A 24595-nucleotide genomic window follows, 5' to 3' on the forward strand; every position below is an offset into this window, starting at 1 on the left:
TATTATTTAAATATTTAAAAAATTATATTAATTTTTTATCTCATTAATATTTATATTTTTTTAGAGGTTAAATTATTAATTTTAAGAGTTCTAAATTAATAATTATCTTATGTAATGATTAAAACCCTTAATTTTTTTTAACTTTTACTAAATATATTTAGAATTATTCATAATTTTTTTTCAAGCAGAGAAAATAGTTATTATAAGTTTTAGTCACTGTTTTTCTATACAGAGCTATTAATCAAGTGTTGATATTTTTTTAATTGAGATATTCTCATAAAATATAAGGGTGTGCAAAATTTGATTTAAATTGAAAAATTAATTAAATTTATTTAATTTAAAATTTTATGTTATTTGTTTTGGTTTTATGCTTTGGCATATTTTTTAATTTTAAATATTTAATTTATTCAGTTTGATTTTCTGAAAAAAATAATAGAATTAAATTCTTTTTATTTCTTATTATTAAATTTTAAATTAGAGTTAAAAATAAAAAAATATAATTAAAATTAAGTTTAATATAATTTAAAATATTTTTAAAAAATAAATATAAAATAAATAGTAAATTAAATCATATCAAATTGAATAGAATTGAAGCCATTAAGTTTATTTCAGTTTAATTTATTGAAAATTTTAGTTGGTTTGTTTCTCTTCTTAATTCTGTTTGATTTTCTAAAAGTTTTATTTTTTAATTTTTTTTAAAGAAAATTAAATATTTTTATAAATTAAGAAAATTAAATTTAAATTTAAATTAAATAGATGAATAAATATATATGATCTTGTTTAATATTGAGTTTTAGAATAAAAAATAAAATTGTTATTATTTTAATATTTTTGAGATTAAAATATATTAAATTCATTTTTAAAATTTTTGTTTTTTACAGTTAGCATCTACTGAGACGAGAAGCATTTATGAAACAGAGAGAGAGAGAGAGAGAGAGAGAGAGAGAGAGAGAGGTTGGTGGGGATTACAAAATTGAAACTAATCAACTGTCTGTTGCAGGAGGCAGTGGGCTGTGTGACACATGATTTGCACAGAGAAAAAAGGTGACGCTGCAAGCAAGAAAATAAAGTAAAAGGGAGGTTGCAAGGTAATTATGGGCATGAAAAGAAAACCAGACCCCTCTCTCTCTCTCTCTCTCTCTCGGAGTAAGATCTTTGTTTGCTCATGTTGAAAGGTAAAACAAAGGCTTTTGCTTGCATAGGAACAAAGAGAGAAAAACCCAAATCCAAAATCAGGCCTCTTCATCCTCCTTTTCATTATTTTTTCACCTTCCACAACCTTTGGCTATGATTGAGTGAATCGGACAAAGGTTTCTTCACTGTCCATTTTCTCTTCATCACCCAACACAGCATCCTATGTCATAGCTTCATCTCTTTGCCACTTTTAGATGCCTTTTCTCTTTCCCATCCCTCTTCTCTCTCTTTGATTAGACTTAGACCCATTAGAATAATGGCTTCGCATGTAACCTTTTGTTTGATTGGTATTGCACTGGAATGAATGGTCTTTATTGTTTTTTTTCCCTAGACAAATGTGGGAAAGTGAAAGAAAATAAGTAAAACCCAAGTGATTCTTTTTCTTGAGCTTTTCCTTTTTGTTTTTACCTAATTATATATTTTTCTCCTGGGTCGTTGCTGCATTTAGGCTAACAATGAGGAAGCATGGATGGCAACTTCCATATCACCCCCTTCAGGTACTTGCTCTTTGTATTTGTTTTTCTATTTTCTTGTTTTCATTATCTTCGTTACTTCAAGTTTTTATTTTGATTGTTTAATTTTTCTTGTGAAGGTAGTGGCTGTTGCTGTGTTTCTTGCATTGGGGTTTGCTTTTTATGTGTTTTTTGCTCCTTTTGTTGGGAAGAAGCTATTTCAATATATTGTGATGGGAATCTACACTCCTTTGGTAAGCCATTTCGCATCTTTCCCTTTAGTTTCTTTGTGTTTAGTTGAATAATTTTTTAGTAGGTTGAACAAGTGAGATCTGTGGTTCCTTGGCCTGTTGATTCAGATTCATATGTTTGTTCCGTGCTCTCAATCTTTCCCACTTTATTTGTTGTGCTTAATTTTAGCACTTGAATACATATATCCTCTCAAGGGTATGAATCAACCTTTACTTTTGTTGATAGGGGCAAGTAAGTTACTTGTTAGTCACTTGACTACTAACTAACTCTATTCCATATGGATTTAATTCTGTTGTAAAGAAGCTCTGGTTTTCTCACTTGTTTGGACATGAGCACAGTAGTATAAATTTCCCTCTGGATACTAATACTGCTATCATGCTTATGGGTTTAAGACGTTTGGGATGTTTGATAAAGCAGCTTCGTAATTGTGATCTTCCAATTGACTAACTATGAAGCTTGTCCCTGTAAAAGTTTTGATCCTTCCAACCTCAAACTTGCTGAATCACTTGGCTTGGCTGGCTCTTTGCTTTGCATTTAATTATTGTATTTATAATTGCTCTGAACGTCAAATTCTTCTTGAATACATGATTTTAGTTGTGAAATTTTTTATTGAAAGTGAAAATCTATTATTTTCAGCATTGCATTCTTTCATGGTATTGGGAATTGAAACAAAAATGAAAATTTGAGGACTTGATTGCACAAATTGAATATTCAGGGACCACATTTTTAAAGTTGTGAGTTTGAGGACCAAATTTAGATGCATCCTGCTTGGAATTGACAATGGCTAATAATCAAGCTTGTGCTGCGGCCAACATAAAGTTCTAATTTTATATATGAGGTCTGATGATAATATCGGTTGTTAAATTGCAAAACTATTTAAAAAAAAAAGAAAAAAGAATCTACTGTGTGCAATGCTTTTCTGAGTTATCTAACACTATATGTAACAATCAACTTCATTAAACTTTATCAAATCATATTCAAACCTGTGGGATGTCGCATCACTTCAATTTGGACCACAAAATGGCTTTCGTTTAAGATTATTCTAGGGCGTGATTTGAAGAAATTGTGCAATTAATCCAGTAGCACTAAAAAAAGTGGCTGAATAGCACTATATGTAACAATCAACTTCATAAAACTTTATCACATTCATATGCAAACCTGTGCCCATCACTTCAATTTGGACCGCGAAATGGCTTCCATTTAAGATTATTCTAGGGGTAATTTGAAGAAATTGTGTAATTAATCCAGTAGAACTAAAAAGTGGCTGAAATGGTTCTCTGGCACTTAAGTTAAGTGAAGCCAAATGGTATTAGTATAAGCAAGATAATTGGAACCAAGGCTAGGCAATGGCTTTCTTAGTATAACAATACATGTACAATTGTTAATGACACAAACAGGTTGTGTAATCTGTCATGAGCATAAGTTGAGGTGTCTGCATATTTCCATTCACAATTCTTGTTGATGATAACGCTTCTAGGTTATGTTGTACTACTCTCCTCCAAGGTAGACCTAAACTGACTTGGAGGATAGTAGTACAGCATGACCTAAAAGTATTACACATTTTTGAGGATTTAATCCAAAATCGTTTAGAGTGGAGAAAGAGAATTCATATAGTCGACCCCAATAAATTTTTGAAATAAAGGCTTAGTTGAGTTGATTAGTTTTTTTAGATTCTGTTGGCAAATGCATACTTGTGCAGTTGTGCATTTATCTTTTCACTATGCCAAAAATCTGATTAGCTTAGGATATCTCGGGCTGATTAGATTTATATTAGAAGTTAATGGGCATTGGCATTAAATCATAATTAACATATACAATTCTACTATGTTGTATTACAAGAGTTTTTTTTTCCTTGTGGTATATTAGGACACTTCGCAAATTACAGATGTGTTTGCCATTGCTAAGTTATTTATCAGACACTGTGTAAGGCTTAAATTTCAGTAATGTTGAGGTTCTATGCACATATGAACATATTTTTAGCCTTAGTCACTAGGCTCAAAAGAATATTATGGTATATGTTAGTGAAACACAAACATAAATTTCAGTCTGTGTTTCCTTTTTACTTATATTAGATGTGGCATCCATTGCTTGGAACTTATATAACATCTATTTTCTTTTCAGATTACATGTGTCTTTGGCCTATATATTTGGTGTGCGGCAGCTGATCCTGCGGACCCAGGAGTTTTTAGGTCCAAAAAGTATCTCAACATTCCACATGATAGAAAGCATGCCCAACAAAAGGATTCTAAACTAGGTGTAGGTGGGGAGTCAACTTCATCAAGGCATGATGCAAATGCTTCCACTGTTGCGGGTAAATATCTAAATAAGGGATCTGAGGTTGCAGATGCAACTTCAAAAGTCCCTAATACTGATTTTGAGCAGAAGAATGCAACATCAGGAAATTCATCTTGCCTCCTTTGGGCTTTGTTTCCATGTGCTTTCATCTGCAATTTCTGCAGTTCAAGTGATGAATCTTCATCACAACAGACGAGTGAAGATGGCATGTTTTATTGCAGTTTGTGTGAGGTTGAGGTTGGTATAACTTTCAATTCCGTTGCTTTCTTTATATTTTTCAAAATTTTTGTTTTCTGTCCCTTTCTTGTAATCTATGATGACTTGGAGAAAAGGTCTAATCAGTAGTTTTTGAGATGATCTGAGTAAGGTAATATAGGATTTTTAAGTTCTGCCAAGCAGTTCACCTTATAAACAAATTTGTTTATGTGATTGGTCAACAGATAGCAGCTATCAAGTTCACAGGACTTAAATGCATCTGAATAATGATTTTCTGATTTATCATATTACTTTAATATTAAATTTATAAAAGTTTATGCTTATCAAATTATTACCCTGGCCAGGTTTTCAAGTATAGCAAGCACTGCAGAGTTTGTGACAAGTGTGTGGACTGTTTTGATCATCACTGCAGGGTACAAAGGATCTTGATTGATGGACATTTTTCATTCTTATTTTTACTTGTTCTAACATTTCTTTAGTTTACTTGTTCATGATTTTTGCAGTGGCTTAACAACTGTATTGGCAAGCGGAATTACAGACAGTTTTTCACCCTAATGGTTTCTGCTCTCCTCTTGGTAAGCACAAGTCTCCAAATTCTGCCTTACCTGGAATCTTCAAATGGTCAGGCCAGTCATCAACAAACTACACCTTCAAATCCTGTATTAACTGTTGAGAGTTCTTGGATTCTCCATGTCTCAAATATTTCCTTCCTTCACAATGCAAATTGATCCCTATTATGATGAAAGACACAATCCATCTTTGAATTTTTGCATAACTTATCTTCAACATTCCCACTCAATTGTTTCCAGGACATTCAATCATGATATTGATCCTTTTCCGTAGAATCCTTTACTTGCTTTGTAACTTCCCTTGATTGTGGCGTACTGGTGGCTTATGCTTTTCTTTGTACTCAGTTGTTCCCCAATTAAATCCCACGTTCTTAAAATAGTTTTTGCATCCTGAATTTGCTGCTTTGATTTTCCCAAGCGACATTGGCATGACTGAAGATCACCCAGAGTAAGACTTTCATTTTTCAAGTCATTTTTATTGATTATTGACAGGTATATACATGGTTTGTGCACCTTGGGCTTGAGATTGCAGCTTATTCTACAATGGTCGACTGGAATTCTTGTACTTATATGCTGTTTTCTTGAGCGGAAGCGATTTTCTGTGGACATCTCCTCCAAATTAGGAAGCAGTTTCTCTTTGGTACCATTTGTTATTGTTGTGGTGAGTTTTATTTACCTAGCAATGTAAAGATCAATGAACCTAATTCATTGCTATATACTATATTTTTTCTCAATCAAATAAATGTAATGTAATTGTTACATTCTTGCAGGTATTGTGCACCATTTTGGCTATGATTGCCACTTTGCCTCTTGCTCAGCTTTTCTTCTTTCATATCCTCCTCATTAAAAAGGTAATGTTGAATTTTTTAATTTTCTGGGTAGGCAGCAACCTCTTTTATTTGACATTTATTGGTTTCATATATTTTTCTATTCATCTAATGCTGTTTTTGTATCAAGTGAATATGTCAATGGGTTAATAATATGGTTATTTTTTACAGGGAATCAGCACATATGACTACATTATAGCTCTAAGGGAGCAGGAGCAAGAGCAACAAGGTGTTGGAGGTCAACGGAGTCCTCAGATGTCTCCTGCCAGTTCACTTACTGGATTGAGCAGTGCAAGCTCATTTTCCACTTTCCACCGTGGTGCATGGTGTACACCACCTCGCCTTTTCCTGGAAGATCAGGTACTTCTTCATATCAGTTAATTTCTTTGAGACTTCTTATGATTGTAAATCTGCATAATGTTTTATGGGATTTAATTTGATAACTTAGATATTTGTGGTCCAAGATGGTTTCAAATCTGCTGATTAATAATAGTTTTAAGTTGTTTATGTTTGAAATTATGTGATTTGGAAAATCTGAAGTAGGAATTATATGTTCAACCTTTCTGCAAGTTAGCCATGCTCTTATCCTCAAGCTAAATGGCTATATGCACTGAACTGCTTTTCTTCTCACTTCTATTATTTCTCATAAAGACAATTTCACATCAGATTTTGTGTTTTGACTACACTTTGTTTTACTGTTTGTCTTTCATGCTCTCTTTAAGCTCTAAGAATCTCATTAACTTAGCAGTGGCAATTGGTGTTTGCACTTCAATTTTTTCAATGTTGCAATTAGATGGTCCAAGTTTTATTGCTGCTGCAATTTTTTTCCTTCCAGTTTGATGTTGTTCCTCCGGAGACTGGATCTGTCAGTTCGTTAGGAAAAAAGACAGTGGGAGATGAGCCAATCAGGAAAAAGAACCCCGCAGCAGTAAAGATCAGCCCATGGACATTGGCCCGATTAAATGCAGAAGAGGTTTCAAAAGCTGCAGCAGAGGCAAGAAAAAAGTCCCGAATCCTGCAACCTGTGGTGAGACGGGAAGCCCCATTTGGGCTAGAAGGCGATAGTAGCTTTGGCAGCAGTGGCCGTCGGATGGTCCCAAGGCCTGATAATAATAGAAGGAGATCTAATAAGAGAGTACGCCTCCCAGCTGACCTTCCTATGGAGCCTGTAAACAAGGTTTCTGGTATGGCTGCTGAGACAGGTTTCTCCGAGACATCGACAAGTTTGGCCCCTCTTCAGCTCGAGGCTAGAAGTGCTTTCCAAACTAGCCGAGCAATGTCAAGCTCGGTGGCAATTGTTGCTTCTTCTCCAGAAAGCAGTTTAGACTCGCCAGATATCCACCCATTTCGTGTTTCCTCATCAGGTGCTGAAGAGTCTAGGAGGCTCACAGGTCTATCAGTTGCAGGTGCTGCTTCTCACGGTGGAATCCCACTATCCAGGTCCACTAGTGATGGATATGAAGCGTCTGGTGGGGAAGATAGTGACAGGGTTCCTTCCAGGCTTGTCCAAAGGTCGACAAATTGGAGTAACCTTCTCTTCCGTCCTGATCAGGATGATACTGTTCTTAGATTGAAAGCATCATCATCTTCATCTAGCCTGGCTAACAATAGAAAGCTTTGACTATGAGTCAATGATGAATGAAGATTGGTTCATTTTGATTTCATTAAGGGGAAAAGCTCTACATTCTTTCATTTTTGGGCCACAATATTTGGGGGACTACTAGACTAACAGGCCATTCAAGTTACTCGTTGATTTGGCATTTAAGTTTGGAATGTGGAATCAGGATTTCATGTGGAGGACATGACAATGGTGTAAAGAGGTTCAAAGTGTTTTGTGTTTCTTGAGCAGCAACCCCAGATTTCATGAGATTTCATTGCAGCCTTTGGTCCCTGGCTCATGCATTTGGGACTCACAAGATGACAAATTTGTTGTGTTGTTTATATTGCTCTCTCAATTGTAATCTCTCTTGTTGGTCTTTTATTAGAATGAATTCCTATGAATGGCTTTTATTGAATATTCTACTTTTACCCTCTCCAAAGAGCTTTGCCCATTTTAATTTTCATGTTGTGGATCTTGAATTCTAATTTGGTTATAAATTTACCAGGAAGAGGAGGCTTGAACTTTTGATTAAGAAAGGGGTGAATTTCACCTTTGCTAGGTTAACTTACTATTAAATTCTGACGTGATTGTTGCTCTTCAATTTGTAATAAAAAATTATTAAAAACAAAATTAGTTGGCAAAATTTCTATTAAGGTACTTTTAGGATAAAGGAAATAATTATATAAATTTTTAAAGCGTTTTATAATTCAATTAATTAAGCTCTTTAATTTATGTCGGTATTAAATAAGTTTTTAAAAATTTTAAAAATAGATTGAATAAGTAATTGAAAGCAAAAAAATTCCTTTAAATTTTAAAAATATATAAAAAAGAATGAATTTAATTTTCCTCTAATATAAATTCAGTGAAGACCGTGCATGAAAATATTTAAATACATCAGTCCTCATCAGTAAATTATAATTTAATTTTTTTTTTATTTTTAAAAGTAAAGAAACTTATTTATCTTTTTTTGATCTATTTTTAAAATTTAAAAGATTTATTGGGTCTCTTCTAAAATTTAAATAGCTTATTTAGAGCTTAAAGCTTATATGACTTGTGAACTAAAACAGACCTTTTGTTTTTTTGATAAAGTTTTGATGTGCAACTAAAAAAGTTTTTCAATTATTAAAAGCTTATTTGTATTAATTAAAGTCATATTTAAAATCATTAAATTTTAAATTTAAGTCTTGATCCGAGTCTAATGAATAAAAAAAAAATTGCAGCCTAGTTTTAAAAGTAGAATTAAATTATCTATTTAATATTATATTTAAAAGGTTAAAATTACTTTTTTGAATAAAAATATTATTTTAAATGTTAATGAAAAAAGTAATTTAAAAAAAATTATTTCATTATTTTAATATTTTTATAATTAAAATTTATCAAATTTAATTTTAAATTATTTTTTCATACACTTTAACTAGTATATTTAAAAAAATAATTTTTTTAACAGTGCAACGACGCTAAAAAGGTTCTAAGAACTTCTTGTCATATTACAATTTAATTGTATTTTTGTAAAATCTAAACAGTAACAATAATGATCTTATCAAAATAGAATCAATATGGTATTTTTTTTATTACAAATTGAGATTTAACGAGTGCAATCAATTTAAAAAAAAAAATCAACCCTACAAAGACGAATCCATATATAAATAATAAATCACAAATTTAGTTTTCTAAGTGACTTTCTATAACACCATTCTAAATGCCAGAGCTCATCATCAGTGCTCTTAGAATTTCTGGATTCAAAAATATTAGAAAGTTCAACTTTCTTCAAGAAGTTCTAGATACATCCCTAAAGTTTCATGTTAACTAATTTCATCCTACTTTCAGTAGTGCAATCAATTTTTGCAAAAATCAACATTTCTCCCATCAATGGAGGAAACAAGGTCTCTAGGAGGCTTTTATTTATGAGATGAGCAATGAAGAAAGCTCCTTTTTTGCAGATGTAATATATTTCGCAAGCAAGCATGTTTTGACTGGCTCATTTGCCATGATATCAGCTTATCATAAGCTTGAAGCTTAATTTCCAATGAGATGCATGTTTCAACTTGCTCATTTGCCATGGTGTCACCATCGTCAAGCTTAATTATTTGGAAGCTTGAAGTGGTGAATAAAGGCCGCAATGAGAGTACAACAGTCAAGTAAAGATGATGAGAACTAGTAGTACATTATTTGATTGTGGCATTAGACTTATTAACTATTCTTATTACAAGGTTTTTCCATCAGTTTCTAGCAATTAATAGTACAAACTTACACAAAAAAGACGTAATAAATACTTGGTGAGTTCAGATTAATCTCAACAAATGTCCAAAGAAGCTAACAGCATATAGTTGTTGGACACTAGCCTCCATTTGCTTGTATAGTTACACTTTGTATCATCGGCACAATATATAATCATCCATCATCCACAACAGATCTTCAAACTGTAAAAAATCCTTGATCTTCCTACCTATCCCTCAAAGAATTTTTAACTTATTTATGTAAAAAATAGTTGCAAAAAAAAAAAAAATCCTTTTTGATCTACTGCCTAGTTTACTAGCATTAACATTTGTTTTTTGGCTTTGACTACTAGATAGGCATTTGACTAATAATTATCCAAATAAACCTAAGAGGATTAGTCCAATTGGTAAGGATGAGAGTCCCCCTTCCTTATTAACCAGGTTCGACTTAATTGGGGAGCACTTCAGGATTATTTATCCTGAATACACTAGACAGATGTGAGGGAGTGCACCTTAAAATCGCCCTGGGAGGGTAGTGTCAGTGCCAAGACTGCTGGTTCAAGAAGACCCTTTTAAAGCCAAACTAAGTAATTAACAGGCACATATAGACATTAAAGATGTAAGGTGCAGGTGTGTGCTTTTATACATTATATATTTCTAAGAAAACTAATCGGTACTTAATATTCTCATCTTTTATATTTCAAAAAAAGTGTGTTCCATGTTGGATCTCTTGGGAATTATGTATGTTAGAATTACTTCTAAACTGACTAAAAATTTAGAAGACAAAAATATTAGAATCTTTGATTTAGTTTATGTGGGTGGTAATTTAGTGGTGTCAATTACCTTAAAAATTGTACAAGCATATGAGAAAGAGGATACCAATAACAGGCAATCTGGAACAATGATAGAGTGCTAATCGCTAATACATTAAAATTTCAAAGTTGGTGGATTGATGATATTTGAATTTTGAAAGCCTATTTCTTTCAGCACAAAGAAAAAGATCAATATAGAACTAGTATTACGCCCACCCTTTCATATTATTTCAGCTAGTGAAATATAATAATTCACCGCCTGTTAATATACTGAATTCAGTTCATTTTTACAAATTTTAAGTCTCATATGCTCCTGCTATGAAGTTGAATCAATCTATATGTTTCACACTGCAAGGGAACATCTAGTGTTGGTTGTTAGTTGATGGAAATATTGCTGTAATTACTAAGTATTCTTCAAATCATGACATGCAATCATTTCAAATAGGTATGTCAATAAAGGTTAATTCTTCATAACAAGCGCATATGTGCAAAAAGAAAGCAGAAAAAAAAAAATTTCCAGTCATAAGCATCAACAGACATCAACAAAAGACCAAATACTTTATTTCAAATAATGGCTAATGGTATTTACAAGTTTAATACTGTTTGCACCATTCTAACGGAACTGATCTTTTTTACACACCAACTATGAGATATTGAAATCAAGAAAATAAGACAACCTGGAGAGTAAGGCATTACAAAACCACTGACCTTTTTACTTTTGTCAAGTATAAGCAACAGATACAAGGTGAGGGACTTTTCCCTCATCAAAGGGCAAGCTGATATACTCCCTTGCAAATTCCTCAGCAATTTCCCAAGCAAGCTCCCCATGTACAGCCTTGCAATACATATACAGAACAGTATTTGTAGCGACATGGTAAAGGAGTAGCAGCATTAGCAGTGTTGAAGTTACTACAATTTGCACAACAAATGCGCAGCTCTTCCATCCATCGTTAGTGCCAATACCCAGTGTGATCCCTGAGAAAGAGCTAATGAATAACAAAATACCCACCAAAAACCCAAAAAACAACAATAAAGCTAAAGCCACCCCTCTCATTCCCTTTATGAGAAAACTACTCCGCTTCAATGGCTCAAGACCCCAACTCGATTCCACTGCCACAAGAACACCTACTAGATACCAATTAAGTTGCAGATACACTAAAATCAATATCAAAACAATCGAAACAACTACACAGAACCCGGTAAAATAAGGAGAAAAGAACTCGACTTGAAACCCCGCAAGCTGAATCCCCATAATAACCAAAAACAAGAAAAACCCAGAAACAAGAAATATCGCAAGCACAATGATTTGAGCTAAAATGGTAGTTACTAAAAGGGGAAAGAAAGAAATCAAAGCCGATCTGATCGAGGCTACGAGCTTGACGGGTCTACCATAGAAGCCGTGGAGAACGCTGTAGGTGATAGAACCAACGGCAAGAAGAGCAAAAACAAAGATAAAGAGAGAGAAAAGGAGAGAAAGAACAAGGATTTTGACAGTGACAAAATTAGATGGGTCTTGATCAAGGAGGATGGAGGTAGAGAGGGAGATTTTGGAGTTGGGGGTGGAGGATGATGCGAGGAGGTTCTGGAGGGTGGGGTAAACAGTGAGAGAGAAGGAGAGAGGAAGAAGAAAGAAGACAGAGAGAGCGAGGAAATGGCGGGAGTGGGCGTTGATGATGCGTTTTGATTCAGTTAAGACTGTACAGAGATCGAGAGGAGGAGGAGCTGTAGTTGCCATGGTAGATTTGGGGAAGAGAGGTGGAGAGAATACAGAACAATCCGATTGATCGCTTGACTGATTAATTGAAAGGGAAAGGTCTGTTGATGGCGCCGAGAAGATAATGAGCAAAGGAGTCTGGCGAGAGAAGATTGGAAAATAAGTTTTCTGTTGTTTGCTTGTTGGCTGAGATAGGCTTGTGCAGATGCAAGCATTGATGAGTAAGAAGAGATTTCCATGGAATTTGGCTAAATTCCACGTAACAAAAATCTGTGGAATTAAATTTTAGTTAAATTCTAAAATATAATATTTGTGAAATTTAATTAAATTTCATTAATCTTAAAAATTAATTATAATTATAATTAATTTATATTGAAATTGAATATCATAAAATTTACTCAATAACATTTTTTGAATTAAAATATTTTTATAAAAAAAACTTTCTTCCAATTAAACTCAATTGACTAAATAAGAAAATGAAAACTACAGACGAACTTTTTATTTTTTTATTATAAATATGTTTCCACAAGTATATAAGATATTTTATATATTTTTTTTAATTTTTAAATATTTAAATTCATTGTGCATGTTGTAATGATATTATTTATGTTATTATAATTAATCTCGTGTATTATGAGACATGTAAATTTAGTTTATATTTATTATTATATTATTAGTTGGTTTATATATTTGTTAATTATTATAAATTTGTTAAATATAAGATTTTTTTGAATTTTTAAAAAATTGTAATCTTTTAATTTTACTTTTGAGGATAGTTTAAGAAATGTAATCTTTGAATTTTACTTTTGAATTATACTAAACAATTTAAATTATATTAACATAAATTATAGAATTCTATTAATTTAAATTTGAGTTGTGTCGTATCATTAGTTGCATATTGATTGAATTTATTTGAAAGAAATAATTCTAGTTAAAATTCATTTTAAATGAAATCCAAAATTTGTGGTTGAATTGATCCCTAAATAATTTTGGGCTTGTTCTTGCAGCTGGATTGAATTTTTTTTTTTAAGGGTGTCTTTGAGTTGCATTATTATTATACATATTTTCTTTGTTTGCTTGCTATGTTTATGTTCTATAGGTTTTGGGAAGTTTAGATCTTTGTTCTTCTAAAGAAATATGAATGTATGAAAGACTTGATTAAGCATGTACCTTAAGGACTATTGAATTTTGTAACTTGAGAAATTTATTGAAATGATTGTGAAATTTTTGAGTTTGATTATGAAACCAAGTAGCTAGTTGAGAAAACTTTTAGAAGTGCTTTTTAAGTATTTGAAGAACGGTTTTCTTTCAAACATACTAGACATTCATAACATAAATTTGATTCAAAATTTTTATAGAAGCTTTAAGCGTAAAACTAAAGGTAATGGATTCCAAAAATATTAACATATACATTATCATACTTAATAATACTACATAACTCTAAATTTCTTTAATTACTTACTAGAGAATGCATTCATCACATGTCAAAAATAAAGGAAAATTGTTTTAAAGATCTCTTCTAGGGTACCTAATGAGTTATGGGATAGGTGAAGCTCGATAGTTAACTTTAGGTATTCTAATCATGTTATTTGTACATAGGCAATGCATCATTCACATGGGTTTTCAAATCACAAACATTTTACATAGGATGGACTCGTCACTAGTAACTCCCTAAACTTTCACTTAAAACATGACATGTGTCATGCACCCGGGGTAACATATAAATCTCTCTTGGCAAGGCATCATAAAGATCTCCCCATGGGATTTACTTATGGATCCATAACATAAATAACGTAACATAGTCATAAACATGGGGGGAGTCAGTGGGTCATTTAACATCCATCAATGCAACAACAACAAATTATACAATTATGCAATATTTTTTTATTCTAAATACATATATCCTAAACAAATATAATATGATGCATGAAGATTATCATAAATTATCTTTAAATAGTTTCCATTTTATTAAGGTTAGAATTACTCACCCCTTGTAGCCTAATCTTCTGAGTCCCTCAAGCCCGATCTTATAAAATTGGACCCTAGATGTTACACAAACTTCGGCTGCCAAAGTCTTAGGCTTTGGATGGCACTTTTGTTCAGTGCTGGCACTTTTGGATTTCGATTATTGGATTTCGATTATGGCTTCAAAGGAAAAGGCATAAGGCGAGGAAAGATAAAAAAAGAATAGTATGAGAGGGACACTAAGGAATGTTTAGGATAAGTTATGGTAAAATGGCAGGTTAAAGGAGCGGTGGAGCCTCGATCTAAGTACCACTATGTCAGGAAGTACATCAGATAGTAAGAAGTTTCAAGCAAAAGTCAAAAAACTCCCTTTTTAGGAAAGGAGTTGGCTAGGTGGCTTGAGAATACATAAACTTTTATCATGTTAGAGGAGAGACCCAGTTCACTTTCCGATGTCTATAGATGGTGTAAGGAATGTTTGGCATTTGGATGGAACTCTATACAGCTGATTACTTATGAGATATGTAGGAGTTGGTATAAGGACCTTGTTAGTGGCACGAAGTAAGTGGGGAGTTCACAATTATGGAATTAATAAGTACATGTACTTTTTGCATGAAAATAATCTTACTAAAGTTTCTATGGCAGACAGAATCAATAATGATCTCGAGTAAAATACGTGTAAAAGTAGTTATTTCAGAAGGTTACTTCATGAGACTTTGTAAAGCAGAGAATATGAGTCACATCTTTGCACCACAGAGATTGGTAATAGGAGGGAACCAAGACTAGTATCGTTATATACCATATCTGAGTGCAGCGAAAGCATAGTGGGTACTAGAGATATCAGAAAAGATCAACGAGTACTCAGATGTAATGGCTTAGTTTCAGATGGAGGATTGTAGCCAGCGTGCTACAGCAAAGGCAGTTATGAGCAAAGTATTTTTAACTATCTCTGCATAGCTGGAGGAGCAATGCTCGCACCTATTCTAATAACTTTCCTCTCTTTATCTCCTGTTGTTCGAAAATTTGGGAATGCATTTTTCTTAAGGGGGGAAGATCGTAATAACTTGAAAATTAAAATATAAATTATATATTTTTTTATATAGTATTTAAATATTATTTAAATATTATTTTGTTATTTTAATATATTTTATAAGATTATTATAAAGTTTTGGATTATTGAGTTTAAATTATAGTTTTATGTTTTGATATTTTTAAATTTAGTATAATTACTACTATTATTATTAATAATATTATTATGTTTAATTAATTTATTAGGTAAGAGTTTATTTTAAATATTAATAATAATTAAATATTATTTTAAATTGGGGTTTAATAAAGTTATTTTAATAAAATATTATATATTTTAAAAGTTAAAAGTATTATATATATATATATAGATATATAGAAAGAGAGAGAGAGAGAGAGAGAGATGAAAAGTTGATGGAAGTGACAATTCTGCAACTTGGGCAGCATGAAGTGCAGGATTTTACAAAAAAAAAAAAAAGAGGAAAAATTGAAACCCAGCAGAAAGCAACCCTTCTCCCCTCCCCCTCCCCCCCGTTTCTCTCTCATCTTCTCCCCCACTATCCTTCTTCATTTTCTTTGGTGGACCTGGACCACCGCCGACGGCACCACCTAGCTCATCTCCTTCGGCAACGTCTAAGGGCTTCCCGATGGCAGCGCACAACGATAAGTGGTAGAGAGAGAGAGAGAGAGGAGAGAAAGAGAAAACTTCATGGGCCAAAATTTGGCCATTCTAGCCAGTGACCGGTGACCCCACTAGTTCCAACCAACTCCTCTCCACCTAAGGAACCTTTTTCGACAGCCTCACTACCAGCAGCCACTTGATTTACGCAAAACAAAGAGAGAGAAAATATGTATTTTTCAAGCTTTTCGATCACGTTTTTAGGAATCCGACAGTCGGATCAGAAATCCGAGATCGCTGATGAACTCATCGCGATGAAACCTTGAGATGGGAGTGACCCCGCTCCAATCGGATACCGTTTGAAAAAAGTGGTCATCAGACGGTCCAGATCGCTTGGTAAGATTTTTGACTTTTTGATGTCCAAAAATTAAATATAATTATATGATAATTATTAATAATTTTTTGGGCTTCGTTTAGGTGCAATTTGATTAATGATAGCTCATCGGCGCCCAAGGCTAAGTTTTTGGCCTGATCCGACCATTCGGCGGCATGTCCTAAAATATAGTTAATATTACAGTCGATCCTAGCGTTTTTAGACGTTTCGGACGCATTTCAAGTAGCAAAATTTATAAAGGTAGTTCCAAACTTAAGTTATATAATTTTTACCTTGGTTAAACTAGCTGATAAATCTGTCAAATATTATTGACTTAGTAAAATTAAGTAAAATAATTTTAATTAATACAAGGATGATATAGAGAACCTCTAGGAATATTTTTATAATTTTTAAAGTGCTGAAAATAAATATTTGGACTGTAGAGGAGTTAAGGACCTGAGCTGAAGTTTGAAGGATTTGACTTAGATTAGGATTCTTGTAGGTTTCAAATGGGCATTATAATTATTGTTGTGGGCCTGAGGTCCTGTGTTGTTGTTGCTGGTTGAATTTTCTTGCAGGGGGTTAGGTCCAGTTATAAGAGAAACTCTGCCAAAATTTCTGCAAGATCTTAAAATTTATTTTAATTCTATAGTTTAAATTAATTATTTAATTTTGTCAGTCTTTTGATAGAGGTCAGTGTGTATGTTTAGGTAATCGATGCCAGCTGTCTTCTCTTTCTAGTCGGACTAGCTGCAGTCCAGTCAACTAATCTGTGAGTTGGATATTGATTATTTTTGCAATTTCAATATTAGTTGTATATCTGACATGCTTATGTATTTTATAAATATTTAATTATGCACATGTCTAGCTAATATATTAGGAGCATTTTAGCTGCTACATATTTAATTATAGTGATTTATTTGTGATTGTCGGCCTGAGTATAATATGGAGTTGTGTGTGTGTGTCAGCGTGCGTGTGGTATGATATTGGATATGGGTAGAACGGGTAGAATGGCTGGAGCTTGACTCGCTGGGACGTGGTGAGTGCAGCTTTAAGTTGATCTCGCTGACTCCCGCATTTGGATTATTAAGAGAAAGTCCAGCTTGAGTTGACCTCACTAGTAGGTATTGGATTAAGAGAATTGTATAGAGGATCGACTTCCATATATATATATATATATATATATTGATGTGATATATTGGGTATGTGAGTAGCTCTAAATTAATTTTTTGTCCGAATATTAAGTGAATTACTTATTTTACGTGTTGGATATGCATTTCATGGTAGGATTGCATTAGTCTTAGATAGTTATAAAAAATGCATTTATAATCAATATTTAAACTCTCTGAGTCAAACGCCCATTTCTGTTCAAATATTTTTTTTTTCAGGTTGCAGGAAGAGTGTGTTTATTTCCTCAAGTCTAACCTGCATTTTTTCTCCGCAGGTTATACTTCTTAGTTTAATAATTTCTTGTGTCTATTTATTTATTTAATTATCTGTTTAATTACAAGAACCGCAGTGACATTGGGTTATATATTTTTTATATTAATAAATGAATTTTTTTATGATATTTAAATAGTTTGTAAACAATGATATTACGGTTGAGCAGGGCTACCCTAGCTTTAGTTTCTGATAATTATCGGGTTGGATTGGCCCCAATAAGAATATAATATTTTATTTTATTTTATTTGCATGTTGAGCCTTAATTTTGGCCTTGGTTATGGATTTGGGAATAGTAAAGCTTACTACGGGCCTCGAGGATTTTATGCCAGTCCAGGTCCTAATGCCGATTCAGCCCGTGGAATCGGGTCGTGACATAATTCCTCATCAACTCTCTTAGATCTACTCATTAAATCAATAAGAAAACAATGTTACCTCTTTTCTTGGAGCTTGGAGCTGAGAGAATCAAAATCTCAAAGTTTGAATCTACTTTTCCACACTTCTAAATGGAAGAATCCACCTGCAGATCTTCAAAAACTCAAGAAAATCTTTTCAAAGAGCTCATTGTATGCCCCAGTAGTTCAGAGAGAGAAAAGGAAAGAAAACTAAGTGTTTTAAGCAGAAAAACGAGTTTTGGTCCCTTTAATGCCCTTGATAATCGAAGGACTTTCGATTGCCGAAAGTCATACTTTCGGCTGCTGGAGTCTGTTCTGTCCAAATGAGCATTTGAACCAGAAAAAAAACTTCGACTGCTGAAAATACATCCTTTGGTTGCTGAAATTCTTTTTGCCCAAAATAACACTTTAACACTTTTAAGAAATAAAATCTTTAAAAAATTTTTCATTTTTAAATACATTTTGAACATCTCAAATTTATATATATGAATATACTTTCACATCTTATAGTCACTCACTTATCAGTGAAGTTTTAATTTGCATTAAAATATTCTGTCAAGGACAAATATTTTGACATTGAAAAATGGCGGATATTGCAATTTTAATACTTGAATTCAAATAAAATTTATTCTAAATTATTGGTATCTGTCATAAATCTGATTATTATTACTCGAATATTTATTAAACTTGTTTAATTTTACATATTTCAATTAATAATTTATATAAAAGTATATTTATTAATAATTTATATTTTAAAATTTAGTAATCTTTTAAAATATTATTATTGATTTATATAAACAAGTTTGAATAACTGATACTCAAAATATAAAATTTAAATTTGACAATTTATAATTTTTTAAATTTAAATTTACCTCAAATTTAGTTATAAATTATTTAAATTCATTCTTATAAATTTTAGTCAAATCAAGTATCCAAAATATCTAACCCACTACCATTTTAAGTATTATAAAAGAGGGGATTTCTCATTCTAACCCATGATTAGTTTTCAAAAATAGAAAATCTTGAAATTTTAGGAGTTATTAACTTAGGGTTCTATTTCTAAAAAATAATGAAAAATATAACAGAATTCAGGATTTCATAATCCTTTGAAAAGGATTTCATTTGTATTAAATAATTATTTTAAAATATATATATTATTTTTTATATATCATATAATCAAATAATAAATAAAAAACAATTCATAATCCTATAAGTAATCCTATAGATAGATAAATTTTAATCTCTATGTGATAGTGAAAAAATCAAATTTGATTTTTTTTACAGATTAATTATAAAAAAATTTCAACCGTATAAAATAAAGAAACACTAAATATATAATAATTGATTAGAGGGACTATGCCTTAAAAAAATAACATTAATCATTCATGTTATCGTTATTTTGAATTGTCCACATTAGTGTGCTACTTATAAATCGATTATTGGAATTAAAAAGAATATTATTGTATAAAATTTTAAAATTTAAAGAATTTTATGTTACATTTTCAAATTTAATGATAGTTTTATTATAATTTCTAAAAATCAATAACACTTTTAAAATTTATTCATAAATTTTATTTATCTTCTATTTTAATAAGATATCTAAATAATAGAAAAGGAATTTATTTGTTTTTTATTTCCGCTTTTTAATTTCGGCTCATTTGTGATGCACAATTCAGCATCCTTACTGTATTTTCCCCTCTTGATCTTGTTATTACGCATTTTAGCATATTTGTGTTGCTCGAAGGCAATAGCATCCATGAAATTGTATCGGTAACTCGAAAACATTTTAATAATTTTGTTCAATGGCGACTTCTTTAACACGGACACTATAAAATGGCCAAATCTCAATCAAAATCACCCACCATTGCTCTATTTACGTCAAGAATCCACCGACTGCTCCTCTTCAGAAACCTCAACAGGACACCTTTTATGCGCAAATCTTCTGCCTTCTAATTCCCTCAATTGTTTTCTTTTTTCTTTGTTTAATCATTCCCAGATCTGATTCTATTATTCTATGTTCTGTGCTTGATTGCCCTTTAAAGCAATCTGCGTTTTTGGGTTTTCAGTTGTAATAGCTTGCTCTTGTTAATTCATATCTGATGAGGTGAACCTTTGCATATTTCTATTATATTTTCTTTGTTCTCGTTGATAAGATGGAGGTTTCTGGTGGTACTTCTCCTAGAATGAGTTTGGATCAGTTACAAAAGGAGGGATCTGAGGATACCCAGTTGCAGAAATTTGAGTTGGAATTAGCTGGACATGATCATGGGTATAATCATCAATTCCATTCAATGAATGCATTAGAGATCTTGAGGGAAACCGTGAGGATCCTCCGGTACAATTCCTCTTCGTTTATGATAATTGCTGCCTTGCTTATTTGTCCAGTATCTGCCATTGTTTTATCAAATGTATTTGTTGATCAGTCTATAGTTAAGAGACTAACTATTAGGCTTTTGTTAGTTGCAAAATCTGGAGGACTCCCATTGAGGCCTTTTGTCAAACACTCGTGTCACCATTTCTCCGAGATGGCTGTTTCTTCCACAGTATGCTTCCCTTTGTTTATCACATTGTCTTTGTTATCCAAAGTTGCGGTAGTTTACTCTGTAGATTGCACTTATTCGAGGAAAAGGGTTGATGCTTTAAAGTTCTGTGTGGTGATTAGTAAAATTTGGAGAAGGATTGTTTCAACGTACTTGTGGGCATGTATGATGATTGTTGGTTGCGTTACACTGTTCTGTGTTCTTCTCTTAGCTATTTGTAGTTCATTTTCAGTAATTGGTTTTTCACCCGAATTAAATTTGTATGCTGCAATAATGGTGGGGCTAGTGTTCTCAGTTGTTTTTGCCAATGCAATCATCATTTACAACATTGCCATTGTGATCTCTGTGTTGGAGGATGTTTCAGGGCCACAGGCTTTGCTTCGGTCCAGTATTTTGATTAGGGGTCAGACACAGGTTGGTCTTCTCATATATCTAGGATCAACAATTGGGATGGCTTTTGTGGAAGGGTTGTTTGAACATAGAGTGAAGACGCTGAGTTATGGAGACGGAACTTCAAGAATTTGGGAAGGTCCTCTTTTAGTGATTATGTTTTCATTTGTGGTGCTTATTGATATGATGATGAGTGCAGTTTTCTACTTCAGCTGTAGATCTTACAGATTGGAAGCCTCCGATGCTGAATCTCAGTCAATTTTAGAAACAATCACTATTTCTTCTGAATCAGTGGCTGATCAATGACATGATCTTGTAAATTGATTATCATGCAAAAAACTTTCTTCAGTCAATCAGGATGGAAGCTGCTATGAGAAATTTTGTATTTTGCTAGTTGCATTCTCTTGCCACTGATGAGCAACATATATGGAACTTCAGTAACCATTTGCATTTGAGAGCTTATGGTTGTCAATAACATCAGGTGACTGTCTGGTCTGCTGTAGGAAAAGTCACTAAAATGCTGGTGGTCACATTTTAGACATCTAGTGATCTGCAGACAAGAAAAGAAATGGAAAGGGTATATGAAGTTTGATAATTACAAATAGATGTAAAAAGTGGTACTTCTTGAAGGTAAACTTTTGAAAACTGCTATTTTTCCTTCTCTTTATATTTCTTGGGTGGACATTTACTTTCTGGGCTTTTATATTTTTGTCCTTTGCATAATGTCCACTATTTGCTGGACTTTTATGTGTTTGGTGACTACACAATAATTTCATCAAAAAGTTGATGTTGGATTGTAATTAGTGTCTGGTATGATTAACTGAATTCAAGAGTTATTGAAAATAATCTGATGAAACCTCCTGCATTAATTTGTGAATGAAATTTTGCTTAATTGCACCACAAGGACTCCACTAGTTATCTTGAATACCTCAAATTGATGTGTTATTATGTATGGGATGAACCTGAAAAGTCATGTGAGATTTTTTTTCCTCAATGACATTGTAAGTGAGAAATTATTGTAAATGCCCATACGTTGAACTAATTCATACTCTATATTATCAAATGTGCCTGGTAGATTGAACAGAATTATCTATATTATGCAGAATTAAGTTGGAATTTTCTTTGGCCTTTAATCTTAAGGATTTCTCTATTACTTGATATGTTGCTAAGTAGGTTTGGAAGTATTATCAGTTTTTCATATGTTCTAGTATCTGGAGCAGTAATGTAGCACACAATTACGAGGACCAATTGTCCTCACCAGGCATGTATTCAATTATATCTTTCTGGTTTTCATGGTTACGTGTTATCATTATCCTGTAATCATATAGGTTTGTGAGGAGAGATTCATGGTTATACACATGGCACATTGAAAGGAATTCCCTAACAAGAGATGTGGAACATAATGCTATTGTGGTTGCCTTTGAAAACAGAGAAATAGCCATATCGTGTTTGAAAATTGAAACAGGAGTGAATTGGAAACTAAACGAACTTCTTTGGTTTACCAGCTGAGCTGTCACATTAGCTTGAACTTGCATTCTGTTATTGGTGAATTCCAATAAAATTTTAAAATAACTGTAACTTGGAAACTGCAATAACCAAAACATAAGCCTTTTAATAGTTTTATTTGCTTTGAGATGGCACTATTGTTGACTTCCAGTAGCTAGCCTAGAAGAAATTTGAAGCTTTGTGCACTTTAAGGGGCTGTTCACTTGTGAACAACTGGGATAGTTTTTTGGAAAAGTAATATAAGAAAACTGATTTACATAGTTTTGTGTTCACACATGCCTGTTTTCCAAATGGAGAATTGGAAAACTAGTTTTTCAATTTTCTAAAATTTAATTAAGATTTTAAAATTTTCTTTTATAACAAAAGTTTTATTTCTCAACCAGTTTCTAAATGGAAAATAATGATTTTTCTATAACTAAAATTGAATAAATATTTAAGAAAATATTTATTTACAGCAATAAAAAATTAATCATATTATTATAAAATAAATGTACACATTAAAAAAATTTTAAAAGTAAAATAAAATTTTAAATATATCTTATTATGATTTATTTTTTAATTATGTAAGATATGAATAATTTTTTTTAGTATTTTCGGTTAGAATATTATTTTTTATTATTAACAGGTGAATGCGTTTTTCATGTTTTTCCTTTGTTCTATGAAAAATGATAATTGGAGATTTTTAGAAAATAGAAAAAAAAAAAAGTTTTCGATCAGTAAAAGTGTTTCTAAACCTAAAGCTTTATCTGTGAGCCCTTGATCTGAATTCTTCTTGTTTAATTCTCAGTTTTCTTATTAATAATAAAATTTCCTTTTTCATCTTGAGATGGGGTATGTTTTGAAACATTACACCACTTGAAGAGAATCAGCATATTTATTTCCGTATAACATATTTAGTTAAAGACCAACCTACTGTTTTCACAAGCCACCTTAGGTTATGATTTCTCTTCATGCTATTTATTTTCTCTTTCACCAGACCCTCAAGAATAGGCATTTGCCATGTACCAAAGGCTTATCCAATTGAGTGCTGAATGATACAATTCATTTGGTCCTATTTCCTTGTAAATATAATTATCTTGATTGTAACAACCTAAGGTAACTTCTTGTTGAACAGACAGAATGTCTCGTGATATTTGGAGCTTGATATTCACTTTCAGCTATAAGGAAGTCCTCTTGAATGTTTTGATCCCTAATCCTTGTGCCCTTTAGATGATTCAGTGTTTTGCTAACTTTGATATTTAGTTCTCTGCCTCTTCCAGATTGTCTGATTGTTGCATAAGCTCACATTTGATTCAGTGCTTGACTTGTCAGGCTCAGTTGGGATGTAAATACTTTGAATTTTCTTATTTCCTGGATTTATATTCCCTGAAAATTAATGATATGAAAGGAACAGTCAATTTCATTTTATCTAATAACTCTACATATTCAAAAGCAAAAATAATGCTGCCTGTTTGTGTCAGAATAAAATACTTCTGAGGTTGATTTGTTCTTGCTGAATATGGGCTGGTATATCTCCTTTTATAGTTCGACATGATTCTCCAGGCTTTAAGTGACAGCAAGAAGGTCCTGGATTGCCATCATTAATAGTTCTCTATTAATCTTTTAGTTGCAGGTAATGCGTCGTGTTTTGATATACCTGGTTCTTGATCTTCAAGGCCCTTTGTGTCATTAATAAAGATATTTGCTTCTTGGTATCTTTGATCCTTTCTTTGCCTTTGAGTTGCTTTGATGCAGTATTTCTGCATCCAGTGCCTGTATCTGCTGGTTTTTTTAACAGTTGGAAATGACATACTAGGATTCTTTGTTTTACCACTCTGAACTCCAGAACCCATATTCACAAAACTGCATTGCATTCCAGTATCAGTTGAATAAACAGTTTTGAGTTGTTGATTTTATTTTCTTCCCTGCAAAATTATGATAATATTTGCGGCCCAACAAAATGAAAATGATAATATATATATATATATATATATATATATATATATATATATTCATGATGTGTCATGTGGTATTCTCTTCCATTGTATTGTATTGCCACATGGCATTGTCTATAGTTGTGCATTTCTTTATTTAATTCTCTTTTACTTTTCTTTTAACTATATACAAAATTTTTGATATTTAAAATGATAAAAATAATCATATGATTAAACGAACTTTAAATAAATCTATATCTTTAAGCAATGTTGCTATTATA

The 24595-nt window shown here is 32.1% G+C and overlaps 3 protein-coding genes across 5 annotated transcripts; 2 read left to right on the forward strand and 1 right to left on the reverse strand.

The window, feature by feature from the left end:
• The first annotated feature begins 967 nt into the window (after positions 1-967).
• On the forward strand, positions 968-7868 carry LOC110640028 (probable protein S-acyltransferase 22). Of its 3 annotated transcripts, none has more exons than XM_021791164.2 (10): positions 968-1088; positions 1643-1691; positions 1787-1900; positions 4020-4430; positions 4754-4822; positions 4913-4984; positions 5511-5639; positions 5749-5829; positions 5977-6165; positions 6641-7868. In XM_021791164.2, the coding sequence occupies exons 2-10, from the start codon at positions 1650-1652 to the stop codon at positions 7424-7426; spliced, it is 1893 nt and encodes a 630-aa protein (XP_021646856.2). In that variant the 5' UTR covers positions 968-1088; positions 1643-1649; the 3' UTR covers positions 7427-7868. The 3 variants fall into 3 exon arrangements, with proteins under 3 accessions (XP_021646856.2, XP_021646877.2, XP_021646866.2); XM_021791185.2 differs by having other exon boundaries at positions 1791-1900; XM_021791174.2 differs by lacking the exon at positions 968-1088 and adding an exon at positions 1129-1175.
• Positions 7869-10972: 3104 nt separating this feature from the next.
• Positions 10973-12431, reverse strand: LOC110640038 (uncharacterized). The gene has a single exon (XM_021791197.2). It carries the CDS (start codon positions 12166-12168, stop codon positions 11155-11157), a length of 1014 nt encoding a protein of 337 aa, XP_021646889.2. The 5' UTR covers positions 12169-12431; the 3' UTR covers positions 10973-11154.
• A 7233-nt stretch (positions 12432-19664) lies between these two features.
• LOC110640046 (uncharacterized) lies at positions 19665-21764 on the forward strand. Its single transcript, XM_021791206.2, has one exon. The coding sequence runs from the start codon at positions 20119-20121 to the stop codon at positions 21199-21201; it is 1083 nt and encodes a 360-aa protein (XP_021646898.2). The 5' UTR covers positions 19665-20118; the 3' UTR covers positions 21202-21764.
• The last annotated feature ends 2831 nt before the right edge of the window (positions 21765-24595 follow it).

This window comes from Hevea brasiliensis, chromosome 9, assembly GCF_030052815.1.
Source record: "Hevea brasiliensis isolate MT/VB/25A 57/8 chromosome 9, ASM3005281v1, whole genome shotgun sequence".
In the NCBI taxonomy this organism is placed as follows: domain Eukaryota; kingdom Viridiplantae; phylum Streptophyta; class Magnoliopsida; order Malpighiales; family Euphorbiaceae; genus Hevea; species Hevea brasiliensis.